The sequence below is a fragment of the Protomyctophum parallelum genome (genome assembly GCF_964188405.1).
Source record: "Protomyctophum parallelum genome assembly, chromosome: 8".
Lineage (NCBI taxonomy): Eukaryota > Metazoa > Chordata > Actinopteri > Myctophiformes > Myctophidae > Protomyctophum > Protomyctophum parallelum.
Genome location: NC_139703.1, coordinates 34,791,434 through 34,817,979, shown reverse-complemented (window position 1 = coordinate 34,817,979; position 26,546 = coordinate 34,791,434). Strand labels below are relative to the sequence as shown.

Here is a 26,546-nt window from a genome sequence, read left to right as displayed (position 1 = left end):
ATGAAGGAAGCATGAGTTGCTCTCCCCATGTCCCCCATATATGGGGACTAGGTTGGCGGAGGGTGTGTACTGTGTAGAGCCCAGGATCACATTAGATAATTGACACAGGGGTGAAATGGGTTACAAAATAAAAAAAGATATAAAATATATATAGATAAAAAATATATATAAAATATATATATAGATAAATATATATATATACCGGTATAGATAAAAAAGTAATAATAATCTTTAAAAAAAAGAGTTCATCTCTAATTTGCAGAATTTGTGCCCAATATGACAAAACCCAGACAGCTATTTTGACTTGTATAGTTCATAGCGTATTCATAGTGTATTGTTGGTTGTGATGATGGAAATGGTAAATTAGCTTCCTGGCACACATCGTTCCTGGTCTAGACGAGGCTGTCCACTGAATGCTTAATGCTCATTTGTCAGTCAGTTCCCCACTTCCAGAGTGCGGTTGCACAACACAGTGTGATGATAATGTATTGTGCTATGCCACCCCAGTGTTGTTTTTGGCAGCACATTTTGATTTTAGTTTTAGTCATAGTCTCTCGAATAGTTTTCATTTAGTTTTAGTCACATTAGTCACCTGGAATGTTTTAGTGTTATATTTTTAGTTGACTAAATATAAGATTTTAGTCGACTAAATCTACAGTTGATTTAGTCGAACAATATGTATTGATGCCGTCGTAATGACTGTTTTTACACAATATATTTCTTCGTTTTAGTCATCATAGCTTAGTTTTCATTTAGTTTCCATTTAGTTTGTCATCAGTGTGTAAAACGAAAAATTTTCGTCTTAGTTTTAGTCGACGAAAACAACACTGACTGTCACTGTATGCGATTACGGATATTCAAAGTTAAGTGTTACGTGCGATAAAATCTTGGCAGTACGCTATTAATTAATGGTGGCGGATTAAGAGTTAAGTGTGACTCTGGTTTAGGAGAGGCTAGCTTCCCGGAGGGAGCCCTGACGGAGAGGCAGAGCCTCCACCCGGAGGGAGCCCTGACGGAGAGGCAGAGCCTCCACCCGGAGGGAGCCCTGACGGAGAGGCAGAGCCTCCACGCGGAGGGAGCCCTGACGGAGAGGCAGAGCCTCCACCAGGAGGGAGCCCTGACGGAGAGGCAGAGCCTCCACACGGAGGGAGCCCTGACGGAGAGGCAGAGCCTCCACGCGGAGGGAGCCCTGACGGAGAGGCAGAGCCTCCACCAGGAGGGAGCCCTGACGGAGAGGCAGAGCCTCCACCCGGAGGGAGCCCTTACAGAGAGGCAGAGCCTCCACCCGGAGGGAGCCCTGACGGAGAGGCAGAGCCTCCACCTGGAGGGAGCCCTGACGGAGAGGCAGAGCCTCCACCCGGAGGGAGCCCTGACGGAGAGGCAGAGCCTCCACCTGGAGGGAGCCCTGACGGAGAGGCAGAGCCTCCACCCGGAGGGGGCCCTGACGGAGAGGCAGAGCCTCCACCCGGAGGGAGCCCTGACGGAGAGGCAGAGCCTCCACCCGGAGGGGGCCCTGACGGAGAGGCAGAGCCTCCACCTGGAGGGAGCCCTGACGGAGAGGCAGAGCCTCCACCCGGAGGGAGCCCTGACGGAGAGGCAGAGCCTCCACCCGGAGGGAGCCCTGACGGAGAGGCAGAGCCTCCACCAGGAGGGGGCCCTGACGGAGAGGCAGAGCCTCCACCCGGAGGGAGCCCTGACGGAGAGGCAGAGCCTCCACCAGCAGCAAGGAACGCTTTGTGTTTTTGTCCTCACAGACACAAGGATCACAACACCTGGAGATAAAATGGAGCGGGGGGGGGTGTAACATGCAGGGACAGAGTCCCGTATTGGGGGGGACAGACAGACACGGCATTATTGGTTCCTTACCTGAGTGAGAACGTCCAGTTGGCCTACAATGTGCTCCAGGGTGCTGGCCAGAGCAGGGGACAATCCACCGTCTGAGGATGGAGCCTGAGAATGCTGCTGGGCCTGAGACTGCTGCTGGGGGGCCTGGGACTGCTGCTGGGGGGCCTGGGACTGCTGCTGGGGGGCCTGGGACTGCTGCTGGTGGGATGTTTGGGACTGGGATGTCCTGCTGCCGCTGCGGCTGCCACTACGACTCTGGGCCTGAGCAGCACAGGAGGAGGCCCTGATCTGGGAGTCCTGTTGTCCATTACAGAGATCCTCCTCCGGCTCCAAGCTCTGGAAGGAGAGCGGTAGGACAAGAGGCAATGGAGACGTTATAAAAAGGAGAGCTGGGGTTTGTTATGAGCCGCGTTGAGAAGAAGGGACGTTATTATTCATTCATTCATTCAAGTTTTATTCATTCAGAGTACGGTAATCACTCATTTTCAGTGTCCTGTGCTCTCATTGGCTGTGATACGGCCTTCTCGGTGTGCGGTCGCAACCCAGTTCATACTGTACGATGTCCAGTCGGCGACAGAGCCAAATATCAAACCTGCCAGATATTCAGAAAAAAAAGGTCTGCGACAGCATAATCGGAGCAAATATCGTGCAGTGTGTACGAGCCATGAGGATAATTTCCACAGCATGGTTCTCATAGAATGATGCATCAACTCTTACATGTACCACAGGACGCGCACACGCACACACACACACACACACACACACACCCCCGTCAGTCTCCCACTGTGATTAATGGAACAATACAGAAACACATGGACTCATATGAGCACATATCTTGTCTCTCATGTCTTTCCACTACCGTGCCTACGTGACTAAAGCGTGCGTGTGTGTGTGCGTGCGTGCGTGTGTGCGTGCGTGCGTGCGTGCGAGCGTGCGTGCGTAAGCACGAGCCTCCCAGACAATCCAAGCTTCTCCGTCACAGCTGGGGAGACGAACGCCGTTTCATTCATCACCACCACCACCCCAAGCACAGGATATACGTCTATTAATCACCCACAGCTGAGGAGACGTCAACGAGTCACAGCTTCACACCGCACCCAGTTAAACTGAAGCCAGATGAGCTGCGGGATGTCTGCCGTATAACCTGGAGATCAGCAGCACATCTGGCACAGAGTGGGATGATGCAAGCTGACACACTGACTAGGAGGTACTGTATATAGTCTACTGTACCTGTACCGTGCGTATTACAGCCATGCATAAAAACGTAGGTTCATTGATATCATTGAGAGCTTTATGGAGCGTCGCAGTCCCACCCCCTTTCATGACGACGCCAGGCCCAGGAAATAATTCCCAATGCATTTTTCCCATAGACATTTCAAAAAGTATTTATTTAAAGACCTTTTAAGCGTCGTACGAAGCCAACTCGAGTCGTGACAAATCATGACAACAAACACAATATTTTGGACCAAACAAATAATTACAAAGAAGAAAAACAACAAAAAAGGTGTTGTAACCTGCCCTTTTTTTCTTCCTTCTAATTATTTTGGCTCTGAGAAGTAGTGGAGTAGAAGTAAAAGTACTGGAAATTGGAGAGACTCAAGTAAAGTACAAATACCTCAAAAGTGTACTTAAGTACAGTACTTAAGAAAAGTACTTAGTTACTTTCCACCACTGGTTTCAAGTCATTGGTGAACTCTGCTGTAAAGCACAAGGACTGAAAACATGACATCAGATCCAGCGAAGCTTTCTGAGGGCACGATGCGAACGGAACACAATACCCTTTGTCCTTTAATCCGTTTAGACCGTTGAGGCAGATTCTAAAAAAAGAAAGGCTTCTAAATAAACAGTTTTCTCCATCCATTCATCTTCAACCGCTTATCCGTAGTCGGGTCGCGGGGGCAACAGCTCCACTAGAGAGCTCCAGACTTCCCTCTCCAGAGCAACATTAGTGACTTCCTCCTGGGGGATCCCAAGACGTTCCAAGGCCAGTATTTCCTCCAACTGTGCCTTGGTCTGCCCCGGGTCTCCTCCCAGTGGGACTTGCCTCGAGGACCTCCCTAGGGAGATGCCCGAGAGGCAAATCAAAACAGATGCCCGAACCAGCTAAGCTGGCTTCTTTCCAGGCGAAGGAGCAGCGGTTCTACTCCGAGTCTCTCTCGTGTGACTGAACTTCTCACCCTATCTCTAAGGGAGATGCCAGCCACCCGTAGAAGAAAACTCATTTTGGCCGCTTGTATTCGCAACCTTATTCTTTCGGTCATGACCCACACTTCATGACCATAGGTGAGAGTAGGAACAAAGATGTTCAGTTCCAGAAGCAAAGATTTGAGTTAAAAAGTTCTCTGAAAGAATATATAGTACAAACCCATAGCGCAGCACTCAGTGCCGCTCTACGGGCTTGTAGATCTGCTATTTTTCAATACAGTAGCTAAAGTATAACATATTGCTTAAAACACCAAAAGGGGTTCCCGCCCAGAATGCGTTAGAGCACTTTGGATTAAAGCGCTATATAAACGCACGATTTACCATTTGAGTGTGAGATTTTGCAGCCCTTTATTTTTATCGTAGTTATTTTTAAACAAAGTTATGCAACATTTTATTTTTTTGTTGCAGTGAACTAGATGGTTATTTGATCATCAGCACTAGTTTTTTTCCATTCCTTAGATTTGATACCCTGTCAGTTTGAAGCGGCATCATCTTCACTGAAGATCCAATTAGTCGTTCACTCGGCTCATATCGCCCATTACCTTATACTAGGCATTGTTTCTAATGCTACTAAAAAGCTGTCTAAAATTGTATCCGTTGAAGGGGGGTGGGGGGGAGGGGGGGGGGCTCTGGAAGTGAATTATTTCAGAATGTTCAACCCATTTAGACCTGAGCTCGATTCAACAAAATGTCGTCTAAATCATGACAGTTTTCTGAAAAACCTGTTTCTATGTCAGTGGTGCTCAAACTATTTCATGTCAAGGACCCCACAAATTTGATTTGGCCTCCGGCCCCCCCATCTCAAAAAATGTTGTTCCAGGGACCCTCCCAAGAGGCAAAGATATAAGTTAAAAACATAATATATTCAATGACTTGTGCCACATTTTCACGATCTTTCAAAAATAGCAGATCTACAAGCTCGTAGAATAGCAGAGCTTGTAGAGCTGCTATTATTCAATAGCTAAAGTATAACATAATGCACATTAAGCACTATCCAAAAAGAGGTTGCAAAGCTCTTTTTTTTTTAAGATATTTTTTTGCGGCTTACGCCTTTTATTGTTTTTTTGAAGGGACAGACAGTAGGCTGACAGGAAACGGGAGAGAGATGGGGGAAGACATGCAGTAAAGGCCGTGTCGGGCTCGGGAGTCGAACCCGCGGCACACTGCGACTGGATCACCAGTCGGGTGTCCAGACGGTTACGCCACCGCCTGGGCCAACAAAGCTCTTTTTAAGGGAAAACAAATGTAATCCACTCGCAAAATAGAGCGACTGGACTGTGGATCTATTAGGACTTCACGTGGCCGGAACCTGTCAGTCATGATCTTTGCTGTCTGAAAGAAGAAACCACCATGGTTCATTTTGTCAGAAAAAAAAAAATAACAAAGAAAAAACATCCTTCCTCAAGTGGAGTTATAGGTCTTTGTCAAAGCGCTTTTTTAATACTTTCCATTGGTTCAATATGCACTGATTTATGAAAAGAAAAATAAATCAAAAGAAACCCTCAAAAATATAGCCCGATCAGAGCCCCCGCCAAATGAGTCAAATGACACGTCCCAACGACGTAACAACAACGTCGCCATGCCAGACATATTGGTCGGATCGGTGGTGGGAGAGATGTATCGGTATCAGGAAAAGTATCCAATCGGCCCTTATTTGTCATATTGGGTCATATCGGTATCGGCGAATATGCCAGTCTAACCACCGATCTGACATAGGCGTAAGGGGTTGACACTATGGCAGGTAAATAAAATGTTGGGGCATGTGGACTAGTTTGCTTTGGAGTTGCCCAAATTGCAGTGAGGAGTCTGCTATAAACATAACACCAGATATATAGATAGCTATAAACACAACACGAGATATATAGATAGCTATAAACACAACACGAGATATATAGATAGCTATAAGCACAACATGAGATCACAACACTGGTATCTGTATTTGGTATCGGCTAACACAGAAATGGAGGTATTGGGATCGGATCGGAAGCGAAAAATCGGGACATCCCTAATGATTACAATATCCATGTCAAATACAATATTCAGATGTTTGCCCGGGACACGTGATAATTAGAAGAACCTTTTTTCTTTTTAGGGATTTTTTTTGATTATTTTTATTCTATTCAATAAATACGTTTTGGATTTGTTTTCAACTCATGACAATCTTTAGAAAATCTTTTAAAAAATCACAATAATTAATGGCAACATTTAAGGAAACGAAGAATTAAACAGATCAGTCACTTGGGACCCACAGAAATTAATCGAGACCCGAAACACTGAACTAGAATTAGGTTATATCTTGTATTATTGACCCATTCAGGACGGGAACCCCTTTTGGTGTTTTAAGCATCATGTTATATACCTTAGCTCTTGAGAAATAGCAGATCCACAAGCTCATAGCGCGGCAGAGCTTGTAGATCTGCAATTATTTTAAGAATCGTGAAAATGTGCTGCAAATCTTTGAATATACCCTTTGAGAGCGAACGTTTTTTACCAGCTGCTATGCAAAAGCAAGCTGAGTCTATAATCGATATGCAAGCCAGAGTAATCTAGTAAGAGAGTGGTGACTCTACACTCTACACTCTGGTGCAAGCTAGTCCAGCTCGCTTTCTCATTGGCTGTCGTATGTACGCACCGCAAATATGTCTGGGCGGAAACGACCGACTCAGAACACAATAGTTCCGCCTTAAGAGAATTTAGGTTCCTACCTAAACTACTGCACTGAAACTGACACAGAGGCAGTTATAGCGGTCCCCCACAGATAATAATAATGCAGCTGGTAATTCATTGATTTAATCAATTCTTTTTTTTTTTTTTTTTTTTTTTTTAGATATTTTTTTGCGGCTTATGCCTTTTATTGATTTTTTAAGGGACAGATAGTAGGCTGACAGGAAACGGGAGAGAGATGGGGGGATGACATGCGGTAAAGGCCGTGTCGGGTTCGGGAGTCGAACCCGCGGCACACCGCGACTGGATCACCAGTCCGGTGCCCAGACCGTTACGCTACGGCCTGGGCCGATTTAATCAATTCTTGTTTACTCAAATCTTTGCTTATGGGAGATCCATATTTCCATATAGGTCCCATATTTTGAGATGGGGTTCCGTGGCCAAATACAGATCATTCTGGGGGTCCTTGACATGAAAAAGGTTGAGCACCACCGATATAGAAACATAGGTTTTTCATACACCTGTTTAGAATGTAGAAGACTTTTTTTTTTAAATAAATCTAAGTCCAAAATGGGTTAGGCTGTCCATGTCCGCTACAGTGTCACGGAGCAGGGAACCTGAAATCTCACCTATACAGATGTGGTTGGCCTCCACTGACGTGTTGTTGGAGAAAACCATTACAAGTACACATTTAATCTTCTTGTCACGGTGTTGTTTTTCACAGGCTTAACCCATTTAGACCTGAGGACGATTCTACAAATGTCTTCTAAATCCTGACAGTTCTCTGAAAACCCTCATGTTTTTATGTCAGTGGTGCTCAAACTATTTCATGTCAAACACAGCATGTATGTAGAGTATTTTACTCAGTATTGGAAATACACAAAGCCTCAACTTTAATGTGCTCCTTATAATGACTTCATTAACAATTCAGTTTTTTTAAATCTCAGACCACCACCAACCAACTCTGGCAACATCCAACATTATGACCAGATTATTACCGTAGAGTGTTGAGTGGCTTCTAGCTTTGTATTAAAACAGCTGCTCACGCACGCACGCACGCACGCACGCACGCGCACGCGCACGCGCACACACACACACACACACACACACACACACACACACACACACACACACACACACACACACACACACACACACACACACACACACACACACACACACACACACACACACACACACACACACACACACACACACACACACACACACACACACACACACACACACACACACACACTCTCTTACCACCCTCCTGATGAATCACCTGGTGTGGAAAAACCAACAGTGGAAAATTTCCTGAGGCCCAAATGAAACTCTTGGTCTGACACAGCTAGCTATCAATACACCCAGCTAGCCGCACACAAAACATTCATCACCCATCGCACGCACGCCACTTGTTTGGATCTGTCTTTTTCACGCTGTAAGCAATGGCTACTGTATTTATGGCACAGTACATAAGCGTGTGTGGAATGAACAAGTGAGTAACCGAAGACAAGAGAAGACCAAGCTGAGATGAGCAGAGAGAGGAGAAACAACATCAACAACAGAGGGCATGAACAAGGCACCAGTCAAATCATCTTAGCCATACAACATTTGTCTTGTGTCTTGTCTGTGTTTGTTGGCTGTGTTGTGCCCCCCTCCCCCGCATCAAACAAAAATGTTTTGTCAAACCATGTGACTTCCATTGGAAATGCATTGGGGGCGCCGGGGTGGCCATTAAACACGGTCAAGACAAGTTGTATGCATGTTGCAACAGTGTGAGTGAGGCCTTACATTCTAGCCCACATGACCTGAGATCAGATTCATACGAGGTTTCCACTGGACACACACTGGTCTGATCAACCCATTCTGACCTGAGATCAGATTCTAAAAATGTCAGTCGTTCTTTGATTTTTCAAAAATAGCAGACCTACAAGCTCATGGCGCGCTATGAGCTTGTAGATCTGCTATTTTTAAATAGCTAAAGCATAACATGATGCCAACACCAAAACGGGATCCCGCCCAGAATGGGCTAGACAGGACGACTGGGACTATCGCTCTATTGAGATATACATACAAGTGAGTTATATAATATGGCGTGTTGCTGGACTAAGCTGTCAAGACAGTCCTATTAATAAGACAACGGCGCTGCCTTAAGGAGGAAGATGAGATATAAAGAGATGGTATAGGAACGGTTTTAAAAATCAGAATGAAATATGAATCAAAATGTGGTATAGCATTACATTATTACATTATTCACGTTTTGTGCATGTGGAGGTATACTCACAACCAGTGGTGGAAAAAGTACTCTGTTTTACTCAAGTAAAAGTACCAATACTGCAATTTAGAACTACTTCGTTACAAGTAAAAGTACTAAAGTACTAAAAGTAAAAGTACTCATTGTGCAGAATGTCCCAAGTTCAAAATGTGTACAAAATCTATTGAAAATAGCAGATCTACAAGCTCAGTAGAGTAGAAGTAAAAGTACTGGAAATTGGAGAGACTCAAGTAAAGTACAAATAAGAGACACAAAAGTAGGACCCGGAAGTATCTCTGGAGGGGCGCTCACATCACGACTAAAATACTGAATACTTTGTCACTATACCAAACAACTGGTCAATATATTTCTTAACCCATCCAGGTCGGGAACCCCTTTTTGGCGTTTTAATAATTATGCACCGAAGTCTGCGGGTCAGTAGAGGGCGCCAGTACACAGGTTTATGTATTTCTTTATTTGCATTGAAATCCCCATTTCGCTTCATATAAGAACTGTGTTTAAACCGATCATCCCGGCCTTTCTGTCAGGGGGGTGGCTGTGCGTCGTTAATGATATTTGATACAGCCAGTTACTGGAAACAATTGAATTAATGTGGCCGCAAAAAAAAGAATGAAAGCAATGTCGCTGCTAATATACGTCACGCCCAGCTGTCGACACATTGCGTTCCTGAGATTCCTCATTGACGTAAGCTCAGCTGGCAGTGACTCAACTCGTAGTAACCACAAAACATTAAATATCAATAAAAAAAATAAAAACTAGAAAAAGTGCCCTTCTGGGCACAGGTCTACACCAGGAGGACAGGGGTGTGTGTGATGTTTGGCAAAATGTTTAGGAGAAATATAAACATGTATTGTGTGTGTGTGTGTGTGTGTGGCAACCTGGCCTGTTGTAGCGCCACCATGACGCTGATGTGAAAACTGTCAAGTGGCATTTCTTCCTCAGCCTAGTGGGAATATGCATGCAGTTTCACCGCAATCGGACGCTGCGTTGAGGAGTTGTGGCGATTTGTACAAAACGAGTACAAAGCGTACTAGTCGCGTTAGATTTAATCATGCCTCCCGTTGTTGTCGATCGCCATCAAGAGTGTTTTGGCTACTTTAGCTACTACTATTTAGCTGCTACAGCCACATCCGGGATAACATCTGGTCCGTCGGTAAAAGTGCTCCGTTGCTAGAAATCGATTGGGCGCTATGATTTAATGGATTAAATAACCCCCAGGCAATCGAAGTGTTAACCGTAATCTACACTCCCATCATGTGAGGGTGCATGAATTATCATAGGCTTTCGTCTCACCCAGGAGGTGATTCAGAAAGACAACAAACACAGCTGCACAAGGCCTCCATCATTCCCCCCCGGGGGGCGGGGGGGATAGGGCTACAGCAGTGTTGATTTCGTCGGCTAAAACTAAGACGGAAAAATGCTCGTCGACTACCTCTTTTTCACTGACGAAAAGTAAATGGAAACTAAATAAAAAATAAGCTATACTAAAGCTAAGACAAAATATGTCATTTTACACTTGGTCGCACGCTTAAAATAGCCGATCTACAAGCTCAACACAGCGCGCTGCAGCGCGTTGTGAGCTTGTAGATCGGCTATTTTCAGCAAGTGTACGACGACATCAAGGCACCGACAAAATACATTTTAGTCGACTAAATCAACTGTAGATTTAGTCGACTAAAACTAGACTAACGCCAATACATTCCAGGTGACTAAGACGTGAGTGAAACTAAATGAAAACTATTGAAGAGAGACTATGACTAAAACTAAAATCTGCTGCAAAAAACAACACTGCCTGGCTGGAGAGTGGGTACTGTATGCTGATGGACGGTGGCGTTTCGAGGGGATGAATGGAGTCATAAAATGACTGAGAGATGACTTACGCCTCATGGACCGTAGCCCCGGCAGACAGGAAGTGCAGCGGGGTGCATCCGTGGGAAAGGTACAGGGAGGGGGCTCTCTCAAACTAAGCCATTTAGTAACAGCTCCGTGTTCCACCTCGCCCCAGATTCTGCTTCTCTCTCTCTCTCTCTCTCTCTATTGTCTCTCTACCAGGGCCCTTGCCCCTCCCTCTCTCTCTCCATCCATCTCTATTGTCTCTCTATCAGGGCCCCTGACTGTCCATCTTTAATGTGACATGGATGAACAGGTGTCACAGCTTCTCTCTCTCTGTCTCTCATGCTCTCTCGCTCGCCCTCCCTCCCATGCAGTGGATGCTCTCTCGCTCACCCTCCCAGTGTCTTATCTTCTTCTTTCTTTTTTTCCCTATTCGCTCTCTAGGCTGTGTTCACTACTCCCCCATCTCATCTCTCTAGGCTGTGTTCACTACTCCCCCATCTCATCTCTCTAGGCTGTGTTCACTACTCCCCCATCTCATCTCTCTAGGCTGTGTTCACTACTCCCCCACTACTTCACTACTAGCCTGGTTAATAAACCAGACTAATATCGCACGGACCGCGGGATATTAGTCTGGGGAGGCTCAGCTTGGATTTCATTTCCAGGGGGGCGGGTTGAAACATTTTCTCTTTGACGCAATTGGTCAGAGCTACTGTCAGTCAAAGGTCTCAAGCATTGAAAAAGTCACTGTACCAAAGCCCGCCCATATTGCATACCGTGTCCCGAATGGCCGCCCCATTTCTCTGGTGTAGGAAATGGGCGTACAATTGAGCCTCTCCAGACCGTAATCCGCTGGCAGGCAATTTATTTTTGCCAACGGCTGATTCGGTCTGGTTTATTAACCAGGCTAGTTTACTACTCCATCTCATCTCTCTAGGCTGTGTTCACTACTCCATCTCATCTCTCTAGGCTGTGTTCACTACTCCATCTCATCTCTCTATAGGCTGTGTTCACTACTCCATCTCATCTCTCTAGGCTGTGTTCACTACTCCATCTCATCTCTCTATAGGCTGTGTTCACTACTCCATCTCATCTCTCTAGGCTGTGTTCACTACTCCATCTCATCTCTCTAGGCTGTGTTCACTACTCCATCTCATCTCTCTAGGCTGTGTTCACTACTCCATCTCATCTCTCTAGGCTGTGTTCACTCGCCCATTTCATCTCACGTGCCTACTTCTCTCTCTCCCTCTCTCCGATGGCCTCTCGCTCCACTAGACCATTAGTCTCTCCCCCCCATGCTGTCAAATACACTCAGTTCCTGCTGTGAGAACACCACCACCTGCCCATTCCATATTACCAGTGTGCTGATTGGCTGAATGCACGTGGTCGGTGTACAACACACACACACACACACACACACACACACACACAATGATTACACGCAGAGTGGATGGATGGATACAGCAGCTATGACAACCACTGCAGCGTCACCATATAGATATATAGCATACAAACCCCATTCTACCCTCCAAATCCTCCACACCCCGCGGCTGAGCTGAGCTGAACCGTGTGTGCGTGCGCTTGTATTACTATACTTGTGTGCTATATAGGCTTACAATTAGGAAATGATGATTCAGGTCGGAGTTCTAAGAATGATCCGATCTATACTTGGTTGCACCAGCGGTGTCTCATCATGCACTGCATGAGAATAATAGCAGTTGTTGTACGAAGCGTCACGTGCTGCGGAATGCTGTGGGCGTCATGTGTAGACTCAGACTGGGCTGTTTCACTGTGCAGAACTAAATATAACTCGGCCTTAAGAGTTATGCTTAAAAATGGCAACAAAGAAAAAGAAGGGAAAAAACAGCATTTATAAAATTGCCATTCTCAAATGTTGTATGCATATAAGCATGCCCCTCGAAAGTATATATAGCTGCGATGCAAACGTGGGCGTGTTCGTTGTCAAGCCGCGAGTGTGGTGGGGAAGTCTGCTCGTCTGCCTGCACACGTGAGGACTAGAAAGACCCAGATGTGAAGCTATGGGGGGGGGGGGGGGGGGTGAAGTGACATGGAAGGATTAGGAGGGGGCGGGGGGGGGGGGGGGGGAGGCGATCAGAGTTGATCTGTGCTGCACACGGTACACACACAGTCACACACACTTGTTTGTTTTTTTTATATATAAAAGGACTTTTGAATGATTTCCATTGACTATACATTAATTCCCTAACCTCTCTATATAAGCTAAGGGATGTGTATACTGTGTGAATGCATCGTAGTATCCTGATGGATGATGGAAGGACCAATTATAAGAATCTATCCATCTGCTCTAACTCTTAATCCAATAAAATATGAGTCGTACAGCAGGATACATTTCCTCACTTTCTTCCTTGAGGACGTTTGGTTCTCACAAAGTCAGCAATGAGCGCATGCACACACTCACACACTGTAGACACAAACGAGGGTCGATAAAAAAAGAAGTTCAGCAGAGACAGACAGCGTGACTGAGCTGCACGCACGCATGCACACACATGCACGCACATGCACGCACGCACGCACGCACGCACGCACGTACCATAATTCTAAAGCTGGCTCATTGTGCATAGCAAACAGGGCTTCCATATAATCCTGTTGTAGTGCCCATCCATCAATGGCAAAAATTATGAATGGTTTTCACTTCTGAGCACACGAAGGGATCAGCATCAAATGAGTTGCTTATGAAATCCAAATGGATTTAATTCTGCCCAGGCAGTGGCAGAGTATAGGACGGCCTCTCCTTATGAAGGAACACAGACAATTACAGCCATTAGCTGATTTATTCTCCTTAGGATGAATGACACACAATGACTTTGTTCTACATTATGGGATGTGAAAAAAAAGTAAACATTTCGACTCATGCTCATCGCGACGAAGTCGAACAATGTTGTATTTATTTTGTATATATATTTTTTTTATTGTCTCCACCAGGCCGACGGTATGAGGAGAGAGTATGTTTTGCACTACGTCCATCCGTTACCAGCTAATCTCCGGCACCGTTGGCCCGATCCATGCAAAACTGTGCACACACACTACCTGGATGCCAACGATGAACCTCTGCCCCAAACCGGCCACGACAGATTTATCGATTTGCCAAATATGAGTCGTTTCACATCCCTAGTTCTACAGTGGTTTTTGATGGCATTATCGTATAGAGAATGCCATCTGAAGAGTGTTGTTCGTTACGGAAGTTCGAGACCCACAGGAACGCACCCAGGGTGCCGGCCCCGGTTCCCGAGCCGCCCCACGTCCGAAACAGTAGAGAAATGACAGTTACCATGTGGGGGTCCCCGGAACATCCAGACCCCCAGGAACGTGCCCAGGGGGCCGGACCGGTTCCGGCGTGCCACCCCGTGTCTGAAACGGTTGAAGAATGACAGAGTTACCGTGTACTGTACTGTACTGTCACTTTAGTGTACTTGCACACCCGAAATCATCATATATACAGTTATGTGCGTGTGTGTGTTAGGTTGCGCACAACCGGTGACTTATAGTGGATCTCTTGTCCACTAGTCCCTTCCTAACATTTTAGCCTAGTTTTTATTTGTTGACGAAATTGACAGTATATTTAAAAAATAGAAATTAGCTTAGTTTTTATTTGGTTTCCATTTAGTTTTCGTCAGTGGAAAAAGGTAGTCGACGGACATTTTTCGTCTTAGTTTTAGTCGACGAAAACAACACTGGTACACACAACCGACCAAAAAGGAAGAATCAGGATCTGATTTGTATCAGAGAGCATTCTGCTCTCAAACCTTCCTTTTCAGATGGAACAGCATGTTTTACAGTATGTTCCCTCCCATCTCTTTTAACAGCCAGTGATGAAAAACAAGCAAACGACCTGAAAATAAACCAATTTGTCGCGGCACATTCGTTCCACTTTTTTGTTGACACGGAGAGCAGCGCTCTACCTCCTTCACGCAGCTCAAGAAAAGGTTTTAGATATTCATTTAGCTATTGGTATAGGGAACGTGTTTAGGCAAACCATCTGTGACATATTTCTCTCCTCTTCTTCCTTTCAGGCGTCACGTGTGTGAGTGTGCGCGTTGTGTGCGTGCGCGTTGTGCACATAACTTGAGGCAGTGTAAGAGACATGAAAGGACCCCGTTATCAATAATGAAATGCGACCGGCTATAAATTATACACAAACAGGGGAAAATCTAGGAAGTGGGCACTTCCAGGTGTATCTGCAACCAGCTGCCAAAGGATAATCCTACTATAAATGTGCCACGTCTCTACGTGTCTATGTTCGTGCGTGTGTGTGTGTGTGTACGGTTGTAATGCACGTAACTCGAGAACCATTTGCCCCACCGACTTCACATTCGACACACGCGGTCCACACCCCCGCAGGGAGTGCAGTGCCCGGTATCGAGTCGGTCGGACCCACGGTTCTCCAGAACCACCACAAAAGGCTCTGCTCAGGCTCTGCAAGTGGGCCTAATCAGCCAAAATCCCCCCACCTGTGCAATTCCCAGCCTCTGCCTCAGCCAATTGATTGCCATGGCAACCCCACACCTGACAATTGATTACTTAACCAGTACACTTTGCACAGTCAATCAGTTTGCCCTCTTCACACACAGGCAGACAGACAGATACAGAGATCTCCATATACAGTATGGGCACAAAAGGGACACAGACAGATAGTTAAAACAGGTGCTATGACAATGGGTGTTATTAGTTGCATCGTTCTCAAGTAGAATCAGCGATTATTATCGGATTCTTAGCGAGGTAAGCAAGCAATATGTCTCCGATTTTTTTCCGGAACCGAAGGGGGGGGGCTTTACAGAGTAAAGGGGCCAAGTCTTCCCGAGCTTCTATTTTGAAGGACTCCCGGCGTTGATTGTGTTAAAGTAGACACTTCAAATTTGGCCCACTTTTGAGAGCTTCAATAGGACCATTGATTTCGTTGAGCACTGGGTTTTTAAAATGGCAATCAAGTTCAAGTTGATTAACATCTGGCAAAGTTATGATTACGATGTTAATGAATTGTGTTTAATATATTCAAAACAACGTTCCAACGTGCTGATTAGGTATGTGCCGTCTGCTGTTGTCTCACTGATGAGTGCATGATGCATCGAGATGAAGACAGACATGTCGATCAGACTATTACTAAATTAAACAAAATGTGCTAAGTATCTCTCTCTATTATCCTTCTTCAGCTCCCTGAACAGCAATCAGACAGATGTCTTCATGAAAGCCATATTTCCAACTGAAGGGAACGGGAGCGGATGGTGGGGAGGGGCAGCGGTGTTTCAAAAGGTTTGTTAGAGGAAAAGCATTTCTCAGAAGAAGGGAATAAAAGCTTTTTATATTCACTAGCGCTCGTCATTACACTTCAGATGGTCTGCCTGCATGTGGCCTTAATCACCTGATGGGGCGGGTGCGTAATAATGGCTGTCAATGGGGAGAGGGCCATTAATCCATTCTGGACGGGGTGTTTTAGCTATTGAGTAGGTCTGCTATTTTTGAAAAGTCGTGAAAATGTGTTAACTCAGATTTTAGTTAACGTTGTTAACTCAAATCTTTGCTTCTGGGGGGGGGGGGGGTCGCTGGAACAACATATTTTCAGATGGGGGGTCGGCGGACAATTAAATATAATTCTGGGGGTTTTTCAGAAAACTGTCGTAGAATCATCTTCGGGTCTAAATGGGTTAAAGAGTATTTACAGCCCTGAGTCGTGATGACCGTGTAAGAAGGCCGGGGCAAATTATGTAGTAGGTTAGTAACCAGGCGGGCTCTGTGTGGAAGCGGTTATGCTGTTCAGTCCGGAAAAGCTTGATTTATTCTTGGTTGCATAACTCACATTTGTTTGTTTTGTGTGTGCATTTTGCCTGATGTCTCGGTTGTTTGAGTTTCATTTTAGAAAACTGACTAGTGTGGGTTTTCATGATGACAAAAAAAAATAATAACATTCTAACATTCGTTTCGCGCAAAATCACTCCGTGGGCTAAAAACGGCCATAGCCACTTAACCAACATTAAGTAGACACTATGTAGCTATTGATGAGCTTCATGTCATCACTACAATTCCTGATTGGATAAAATTGGTATCCCAGTTTCTGTTTCAGTTTCTGAAAATCCTACTATAAATGCGCCACGTCTCTGCGACGCGTGTGTGCGTGTGTGTACGGTTGTAATGCACGCAACTCGAGAACCGTTCACCCCACCGACTTCATATTCGACACACACGTTCCACACTGTGCCCGGTGTCGAGTCGGTCGGACCCACGGTTCTCCAGAAACACCACAAAAGGCTCTGGTCAGGCTCTGCCAGTGGGCCTAATCAGCCAAAATCCCCTAACCTGTGCCAATTCCAGCCTCTGTTTCTGCCAACCAAGATTTGCAGCTAATCAGTTACATGAGGCTAGATGGCGCAAAATGCTTCCTTCAGCTCCTAGTTAAACCGACTGCAATTCAGAATTAACCGTGCCTCTCTCACAAGTGTACAATACTCTGTGACCAATGATGTGACCTGTGTTTTTCCTTTTTTTGTTTTTTTCCTTTTGTCCTTTTTGTCCTTGTTGCGTTGGGGGGGGGGGTGTACGTTGTTTGTTGATGTTGGTGATGTTTTAAAAAAGGGAAAAAAATGTGTGACTATGTGCTGATTAACTGTCCCCAAATAAAAGAACTATATATATATATATATATATATATATATATATATATATATATATATATATATTTATTTATTTTTAAGACAAAAACTGACAAACGCCACTCATTGAGAGACATTTTCTGTTGTTCATCTGAGGAAAAACACAGTAATCCGGCACATATGCATGCTGTCCCTAAGGCTTCAACAACCCATCTGGTGTTTACATGTCTTATGAATGTACACAGACAAGTGGGAAGGAAGCAAGTCATTATGATTTATTACAGCTATGCATACAGTTTATTCATTTAGTGTCATATTTATTTATGATAACAAAATACTCCTCACTACCTACGAGGCCAACAATCTTGCAACCCCCTACCTCTCCGACAAAGTCATTATACTTTTGAAATATTAGTTTATAGGTCTTGATTTGGTTTTTCAGTTGGAGTTTGATTAGTTTTTTTTGTTTTACTTTTGCATACAGTAATTATAAAGTTGTTTTGAGATTTAGTTTTTAATTTGAATAATTGACTAGGTTTGGATTCGTTCTTTGTTAGTTTTTAGTCTTAGTTTCAGTTTTTCCCACAGAAAGAATGATAGAAACCAGTCCATGAGGGCATTGTGGTTAGAATGTACGACCTGTTTGGCACTCACCATTAAAGTGGGATTGGGGATAAATCCCTGCGACACACTAGCATGGGGGGGGGTATAGAGGGGCCGATAGAGGCCGGATGGCAACCACAAGGTTCCCAGTTGTGTGTGTGTGTGTGTGTGTGTGTGTGTGTGTGTGTGTGTGTGTGTGTGTGTGTGTGTGTGTGTGTGTGTGTGTGTGTGTGTGTGTGTGATAAAGATGTTATCTTTATTTTTCCCTCCTGGTGAAGGAACTTGGGTAATTATTATTATTTTTGTATCATTTTTCGGTCAATTTACTACTATTAACATTTAATTTACTACTATTAACATTTAATTTTCTACTAATAACATTTAATTTACTACTATTAACATTTCATTTACTACTATTAACATTTAATTTACTACTATTAACATTTAATTTACTACTATTAACCTTTAATTTACTACTATTAACCTTTAATTTACTACTATTAACATTTGATTTACTACTATTAACATTTGATTTACTTCTAGGCATCTAACCACTTAGGACTGAGGCAGATTCTAAAAAATAATTCTTAAATCCTAAACGTTTTCTGAAAAAACCCTATGTTTCTAGGTCAGTGGTGCTCAACCTATTTCATGTCAAGGAGCCCCCTATCTGAAAATATGTTGTTGCAGGCAAACCCAGACGTTTTTATAGGGGGAAAAAGTCTGGGACCGAGTCCACTTCAATTCGGCATAGAGTAGCGCAAACGTCGATCACTCTCTGCTGATTTCTGATAGTCTGCACCTTTGTTAAATTGACGCACACACGTACACACACACACACTCCTCTCTCTCTCTCTCTGTCGCTCTAATTAATTAGTCTCATGTCGCACAGCTGCGTCTAGATTCTCCCGGCAGATCCTGCCAGGAGCTGTCTATGCCATAGAAAGCATAGGTGGACCCCAGGCTACTTATCCACTATAGTCCCTTCGTAACATTTAAGTGTTATTTGACGAAGTTTTGAGTATATTTAGTCTTAGTTTTAGTCATCATAGCTTAGTTTCCATTTTAGTATTCGTCAGTGGAAAAAGGTAGTCGACGAACATGTTTGGTTTTAGTTTTTAGTCGACAAAAACAACACTGGTGTGTATAGAGGGATCGATCTGCCTGCAGGGGAACCGGAGACACAGGTGTGGTGGTGAGGTCACACACTGGACGGAGCCAAACAGAATCCCCCCAGGACTCTCTCTCTCTGTGTGTGTGTGTGTGTGTGTGTGTGTGTGTGTGTGTGTGTGTGTGTGTGTGTGAGTGAGAGAGAGGACCTTGGCCGTGCCCTTGTTGATGTAAGTAACACGGCAGCAGTCAAAGGGCTGAAATCCAAACCGAGTCCTGCCCCCCCCCCCCCCCGGGCTGTGCTGCCTCGTCCTGTTTGTGTGTGACATCTGACAAGGCCTTTTAATATTTAACCACCACTGATGGCCTCCTCTTCATCCCTCTCTCTTTTCTCACTCTCTTTTCCCCCCCATTTGTTTCAAATACTTTCATACACCCCCCACCCCTCCCCCCCCCTTTACCAAAGAGGTCCAGGTGTTATTTGTAGTTGTTACGTCCCCACCAAAGAGGTCCAGGTGTTATTTGTAGTTGTTACGTCCCCACCAAAGAGGTCCAGGTGTTATTTGTAGTTGTTACGTCCCCACCAAAGAGGTCCAGGTGTTATTTGTAGTTGTTACGTCCCCACCAAAGAGGTCCAGGTGTTATTTGTAGTTGTTACGTCCCCACCAAAGAGGTCCAGGTGTTATTTTGTGCAAAAGTGCATTATTGGCTATTCCCCCTAATATAAGCCCTCAATGGGGGTTGGGTTTTTGTGCTAATTCGCTTATTTCCATCGAAATAAGTAGTAAAGTGTGCCGCTTGGGATACTATTTATATTATGAAGATATGATATATACAAAATGCCCCATTCAATTCAATACAATTCATTGAGGGCTTATGGTAGGGGAAATGGCTAATGCGCTTTTGCACAAAATAACAACTACAAATAAAGGTAAGAAAGCCTTCTAGCATGGAATTCTCCTTTAAGAGCAACAACAATAATAATGACATGAGCAAACTTCACCAAATATAGAAATCAATCTGCGGCTTCTCAAGGACGAGGTCAGGAGAACCACTCCAGTCCAAGCTTGTGTTCGATCGGCTATTTCTGTCTGTAAAGAATCTGGATCGTTTATCTAGGATGATGCTGCAGCTCCGAAGACTGGCCTTCACAAGACCAGAGGTAAATGGATATACAGTAGAACTCTACAAACTGCACAAATAACCACCAAAACAAGTCATTTAAGTCTCAAGTCCTGAAATAACCAAAATGATCTATCTTGGGACAGGTTCTCTGCTCTATTAAAAACAAATGAGTTTTAGAAGGTTTCTGTTATCTGAAAATAAGGCTGAGTAAGAGTAAGTAGTAAAAATTTGTGATTGGGGGATTAATCGGCAAACACATCGGTATCGGCCGATTTTAGTTATCGACATCAGTTCGATTAATCAATCAGACTGATCAATGAATCCGTCCGATTGATCGGTCTGTCTTTACAGATAAACAAGGCCAAAGTAACAGCTTGAACAGATCTACAAGCTCACTATATTATATTATTTAAGTTAAATCTGACTTGCCTATAAGCCTGCAGTGCAGATACCCTGTTACATGTATCTTTCAGAATGGACAAAATTATTATACTTTTTCAATACAGAATGAGATCATATCGACATCGGTAATATCGGTTATCGGCCATAACAGCAATTAATTATATCGGATATCGATATCGGCCAAAATGTCTCATCGGCACATCCCTAAAGTAATACAAAATGCAACTATTAACTTTACTTGATTGTTTTTTGCCAAGGAATTCCTCTAGTCAGCCAAATGTGTGACTTGTCAAGGTTTGAGATGCCAAAATAATTTAGGAAGGGATATTTTCCATTATGTTACACTACTTTTATGCGATTAGTGCCCAGATACTTTTATGCGATTAGTGCCCAGATAAGAAAAGTCCCCACTGCCTAGTAATCAACATATTATACATATGCATTTAATTGGTTTAATAAAGTTATGTTCATTTCATCCAACAAATGTTGTTCTCCCATTGTATTAACCCTGATCCTAACCTAGGAGACTGCAGGCGTTTTGATTTCAAAGGAGATTATTTAAAAACAAATCACACCCGTGTGAAGTAAGTGGTGCAACTCCGTGTGGGGGTCCCCGTGGGGGGGGGGGGGGTTCCAGACCCACAGGAACGCACCCAGGGTGCCGGCCCGATTCCGGCGAGCCACCCAGCGTCCGAAACGGTTGAGAAATGACAGAGTTACCGTGTGGGGGTCCCTCTACTGTACTGTACTGTCACTGTACCCTACTGGCAAAATCACGATATATACAGTTAAAATATGTGTGTGTTTGTGTGTGTGTGTGTGTGTGTTAGGTGGTGAAAAACAACCATGCTGTTTTCGTGCTCATACCTACCTACCCAGCCAGGCAGGCAGGCACCCACACACATAATCACTTAAGGAATTGGTTGCACCACTTAAAAAATGGCTGGGCGAGACATGCATGAGACCTGGCATACGAGTGGGACTGAACCTTGTATTTTTGCTATTATTTCACAGCAAAGGTTTTAACTCAAATCTTTGCTTCTGTGGGGGGCCCCTGAAACTACATATTTTCAGATGGGGGTCGGCGGCCAAATACAGATCATTTTTGGGGTCTTTGACATGAAATAGTTTGAAAACCACTGAAAGTGGGTTTTTCGGAAACAAAAATGCAAGGCCCCATTCAGATAATTCTTCATGAATGATCCATGATGCCAACGACAATCATAACTTTAACAGGATGGATTTGCAAAGATGCGCTGCTGTTGTTGCCAGGCTACATTAGCTAAACCTACATTCTGGTGAGCATTATTTGAGGATGAATCTTTTTTTTTGCAAAAACAAAGTTGGAGAGCTGGAGATGTTGAGAAACCTCATGAGCTGCTAGACTTTTATGGTAACATCCATATTTCTGGTAAGCATAAGAGAGGGCTTATGGGTTGGAGGTCGAACAAACGCTCGTGTACACTTTGAAGTGGTAGTATTTTCCAACATGAAGAGTGCCTTCAACATCTGTTCCATCAAAAAACACAACTGGGATTCATCGTGGCAGCTCAAACTGAGATTAGTGACTCAGGATCATTCAAATGTTACCATGGCTTCTAAATGTACAGACTCAAAGTGTACCCCTCAACCTGGTCAGATTAGTTTAACCCATTTTGGGGCGGGAAACCCTTTTGGTGTTTTAAGCATTATGTTATACTTTAGCTATTGAAAAATAGCAGATCTACAAGCTCATAGCGTGGCACTCTGTGCCGCGCTATGAGCTTGTAGGTCTTGTAGGAATGCACTTCCCATTGCAGTCAGAACTGCAGCATCACTCTCAATCTTCCGCCGTAGTCTGAAAACCCACCTTTTCAGACTCCATCATGGCCCATAGCACTTACCCCACCCCCTTAGATAGCATTTCTGTGGAGTTAGATAGCATTTGATACAGACTTATAGCATGTTATGTAGACAGCACTATAATTGCATTGTATGTAGTCATAGCACGTCATAGTACATATGTATAGCATAGTAGTATATATGTATAGTTTATATGTATAGTTTCATTATATAGATATTCCACCTTTACTTTCTTAGCTTACGCATGTTTCATGATAAATGTTTTTATGTGATGTATTCCCATGCTTTTTTGTTCTTGCTCTGGATTAAGAGCGTCTGCTAAATGCCTAAATTGTAAATTGTAATTGTAAATTGCTATTTTTGAAAAATCGTGAAAATGTAGTGCAAATCTTTCAATATATATTCTTTCGGAGCGAATGTTTTTAACTCAAATTAAATATAATCATAGTCGTCTTATATTCGGCACAATACTGTCAGATCCATCAAATAGAAGAGTTATGATATTGATGGGGCAGAAACCGAGCGCTGTGCATGCAGCCTGAACTGAGACAAGGTGGAGTTGGAAATACATTGTTTTCAACAAGGCCGGTGCAAATAAGAGCCATTTTAAGCATGTGTGCAACATGACAACTGTAACGCAGTTTGCGTAACTCTGTCTATATCCAAGGCTCTGAATACGGTGAACAAATTCCAGTTGGTTACCTGGCTGTGCTGCAGGGATGTCTGGGAGTCAAAGGGGAGTTGGTTACCTGGCTGTGCTGCAGGGATGTCTGGGAGTCAAAGGGGAGTTGGTTACCTGGCTGTGCTGCAGGGATGTCTGGGAGTCAAAGGGGAGTTGGTTACCTGGCTGTGCTGCAGGGATGTCTGGGAGTCAAAGGGGAGTTGGTTACCTGGCTGTGCTGCAGTGATGCCTGGGAGTCAAAGGGGAGCTGGACCGTTGCACCGCTCGTTGAGACAGCGGCCTCTTGTAGGCTGGAGGTAGAACCATGTTGCGGCCGTCCGGCAGCATCTTCATACTCCATACAATCAAAGTTGGTCTTCCACACCATCACCTAGAAGTATACGAGCGACACATGGATTAAATAGTGGGGAACATGGGTTACGCGCGGGGGGTTTTTTCATCTTAGTTTTTTCGTCTTAGTTTTAGTCGACGGAATCAACACTGGATCATACCGGTAACACATTTCACCCTCAGTCAAAACGGTAACTTTTTGGTCGTTACCTGTTCATCGGAGCCTCCGGAGGCAAAGTGCTCTCCCGTCCTGGAGAATGCCACGCAGGTTGCCGAACCCTGCGAGGTGAGGTGAGGGGTGGTGAGGGGGTGGGGCAGCGATGCAGGAACGCGTGCGGGGAGAGGAGAACAACAAGAATCAACAGACAGATCACGTCAGAGAGCATCATACAAATGGCATTTAAGAAAACAACTGTGCAATGCTGAGTGCTTTAAGAAAACAACAATGCTGAGCGCTTTAAGACAGAGACGTAGAGCAATAATGGAATCAAAATAACACCAGCAAAGTTGTTCATTTAACACTGGTGGGTAAAGATTGAACCACCAAAGTCACACCCAGAGTTACCTTGGGTGTATTTCTTAACGAACATTGAGTGAAAATAGCAGAACTACAATGCCACAATGCGTTGCACTGCAACACGTACATTTGAAGACATTTTTTGCAGTAGTATAGAGCATTGGTTCCCAGGGGTCCTTGAGGGAGTTCCAGGGGGTCCCCCAGCTAAATGATACTTAGGAACCAAATGGAACCCCATGGGTCTGTAACTCTGAGAGTGTACAAATGGAACCAAATGGGCCCCAATGGGTCCATTTGGTTGCATTTGTACACTCTCAGAATTAAAGTTAACATTGATTTTACAATACAAATAAAGCCCCGGGAACCCCGGTCAACAACATATGTGACTACATTTGACCGAGGGAAAAAAAGGTTTTCTCCTCTGGTGAAAAGCTGGAGTTTGCGCCATGGCAGGCGCTCAGTCAAAACTGGTCACATATATAGGATTTAAGTTAAACGCATGCCAGTGTTTTTTTCAGCAGATTTTTATTTAGTCTTAGTGTTTTGAATAACACACCATTTAGTCTTATTTAACAAGGTGGTAGTTAGTTGCCAGAACAGTGGCGAGAAGCCACAGTATGCCTATAAATGCTGTCCGTCACCACCCCCAATACGAAGGACTGCCATTGAAGACTATGGATTGGTCTAACTTTTTCCACACAGTTCTAGCAAGGAAAGCTTTGTAGACTGTCCTCGGTCTCTCTCTAATGAGCAAAAAGGTATTTATTTTAGACTGACTTGTGAGTCTATTCCTAGCACTGTTATAATGAGCAGAATTTAGATTTTACTTGTATGACCCTCCCAGGGAAATGTAAGCATTGTATCCTGTGGTGTCTCGCTGAGGGACCGCGTGCCACCTGACCACCTCCCTGGAGAGAGAGAGAGCAGGGGAGGCGGAGTTGAGCACAACAGGCTGGGCTGCATCATAGGAGGCAGGTACTATCACCATTACCTGCTGGAGGGCTTCAGATGAGCAACACCTGTGCTCCCAGCCAAACACTTCAAGAAGCCTTCACCTCCCCGCACTCGCTCTTGACTCTCTCCGTGGCAGGTTGGTGCGCGGTCTGGCGGTAAGCGAGCACACACTCCCTCACAAATATTATACAATCCAAATATGTCAGACTGACTCTATTTTCTCACCTCATAGGAGCATAGAGGCTGGCAAGGGCATGGCTTGGAGGAATTGGAAGTGACATACAAGTAAACCAAAGTCTGTTATAGGAAGCCCCAGAGCGGCTATCGTAGGCTCACATGTACCTGGACGTACCAGAAGACTTTGTGTTATCGAATACTGAACTTTTAAGTTGACAACACTGGAGCCTCAGTTATTATTATTATGATTTTCCAAGTTCAATCCCTGTGAATATTATTTTGGTTTAAATAAATGAGTGCCAAACTCTTGGCTCAAACCTGTTCCCTGCCTGTCTGTCTCTTGGCGTTGGTTGCAATCCTCACAATCCCTTTTACAATCCTAAACCCACTGCTGCACACTTCCACGGACACGACCACACGCCATGGAGCACGGTCAGCCTCCCGGGACCCAAAACCCCAAAACACACACCTAGCCCTGCCATAGCATGCTGGGAGGGACACAGGGTATGTGCGTGCGTGCGTGTGCGTGTGCGTGTGTGTGTGTGTGCGTGCGTGCAATCGGATTTTCACCCTGGGAGTTTTTCCCACCCAATGCATGTTACAGTCAGAATTTGGGACACTGTCATTGCTCAAAAAATAAATCACTAATCAAAATAATAAAAATCAACAAATAATAATAACCCATCCGTTACTACATGTGAAGGGCACAATAACAGGGTTTAAAAACACAGCTGAAACACGCTGCAACGTAACATTTCTACACTCTCAAGAGTTGAATAAACACGGAGAACTTCACTGTGCGGTGGTCATCTTCTGTTGTGATCTGTTGTTCTATGGAAGTGATGCGATTAAAACCATCGGAAGAAAAATTATAAGCATGATCCACATCCGTTTAACTGTACAGTACTGCAGGCCCCAAGGCAACAAGGCAAGCATAGTGTGCGTGCGTGCGTGCGTGCTGCGTGCGTGTGTGAGATGACTCATATTGAGTCACAGCACTGACACAAAGCCACAGACATGTATGGTTAATACAGTGGGATATACGGCCTTGATGCTCGAGTCAGTGAACTGGCAATGTATCGTCTGTCAATCCAACTTTGTGCCTGTACTGTACCTGGACATAAGCATCAAGAAAGCAGAGCAGGAGCCTCTTCTGGCTTTTTAAACAGCTGGTGGATGGACACAATGCCTGCCCGCCTCCTCTAGACGCATTATCGACGCCTCTTGGCGCTTATGTAGCCATGGGGTGGCTGACGTACACTTACTCGCATAAAAGTGAAAATAATCATCTAAAATGTTCTCTGGTTAAAAAGTACAATTTTAATTTGCTATACTCAAGTTAAAACATCAAAGCGC

General features: G+C 44.5%; 2 protein-coding genes across 2 annotated transcripts in view; one reads left to right on the top strand and one right to left on the bottom strand.

Annotated features, from left to right (window-relative positions):
* Positions 1 to 26,546, top strand: part of adsl (adenylosuccinate lyase) — a gene marked incomplete at both ends in the record, with an annotated part of 382,286 nt that overhangs the window by 104,733 nt on the left and 251,007 nt on the right. The gene's annotated exons all lie outside the window — the stretch shown is intronic.
* poc1a (POC1 centriolar protein A) overlaps positions 1 to 26,546 on the bottom strand; it is a 58,226-nt gene that overhangs the window by 11,908 nt on the left and 19,772 nt on the right. Inside the window, exons 8-11 of the mRNA XM_083772210.1 lie at positions 23,753 to 23,821; positions 23,421 to 23,582; positions 23,233 to 23,283; positions 1,867 to 2,181 (exon numbers count right to left, since the gene is read on the bottom strand). Of these exons, the coding sequence (XP_083628336.1) occupies positions 1,867 to 2,181; positions 23,233 to 23,283; positions 23,421 to 23,582; positions 23,753 to 23,821 (597 nt within the window). The remainder of the gene's footprint in view (positions 1 to 1,866; positions 2,182 to 23,232; positions 23,284 to 23,420; positions 23,583 to 23,752; positions 23,822 to 26,546) is intronic.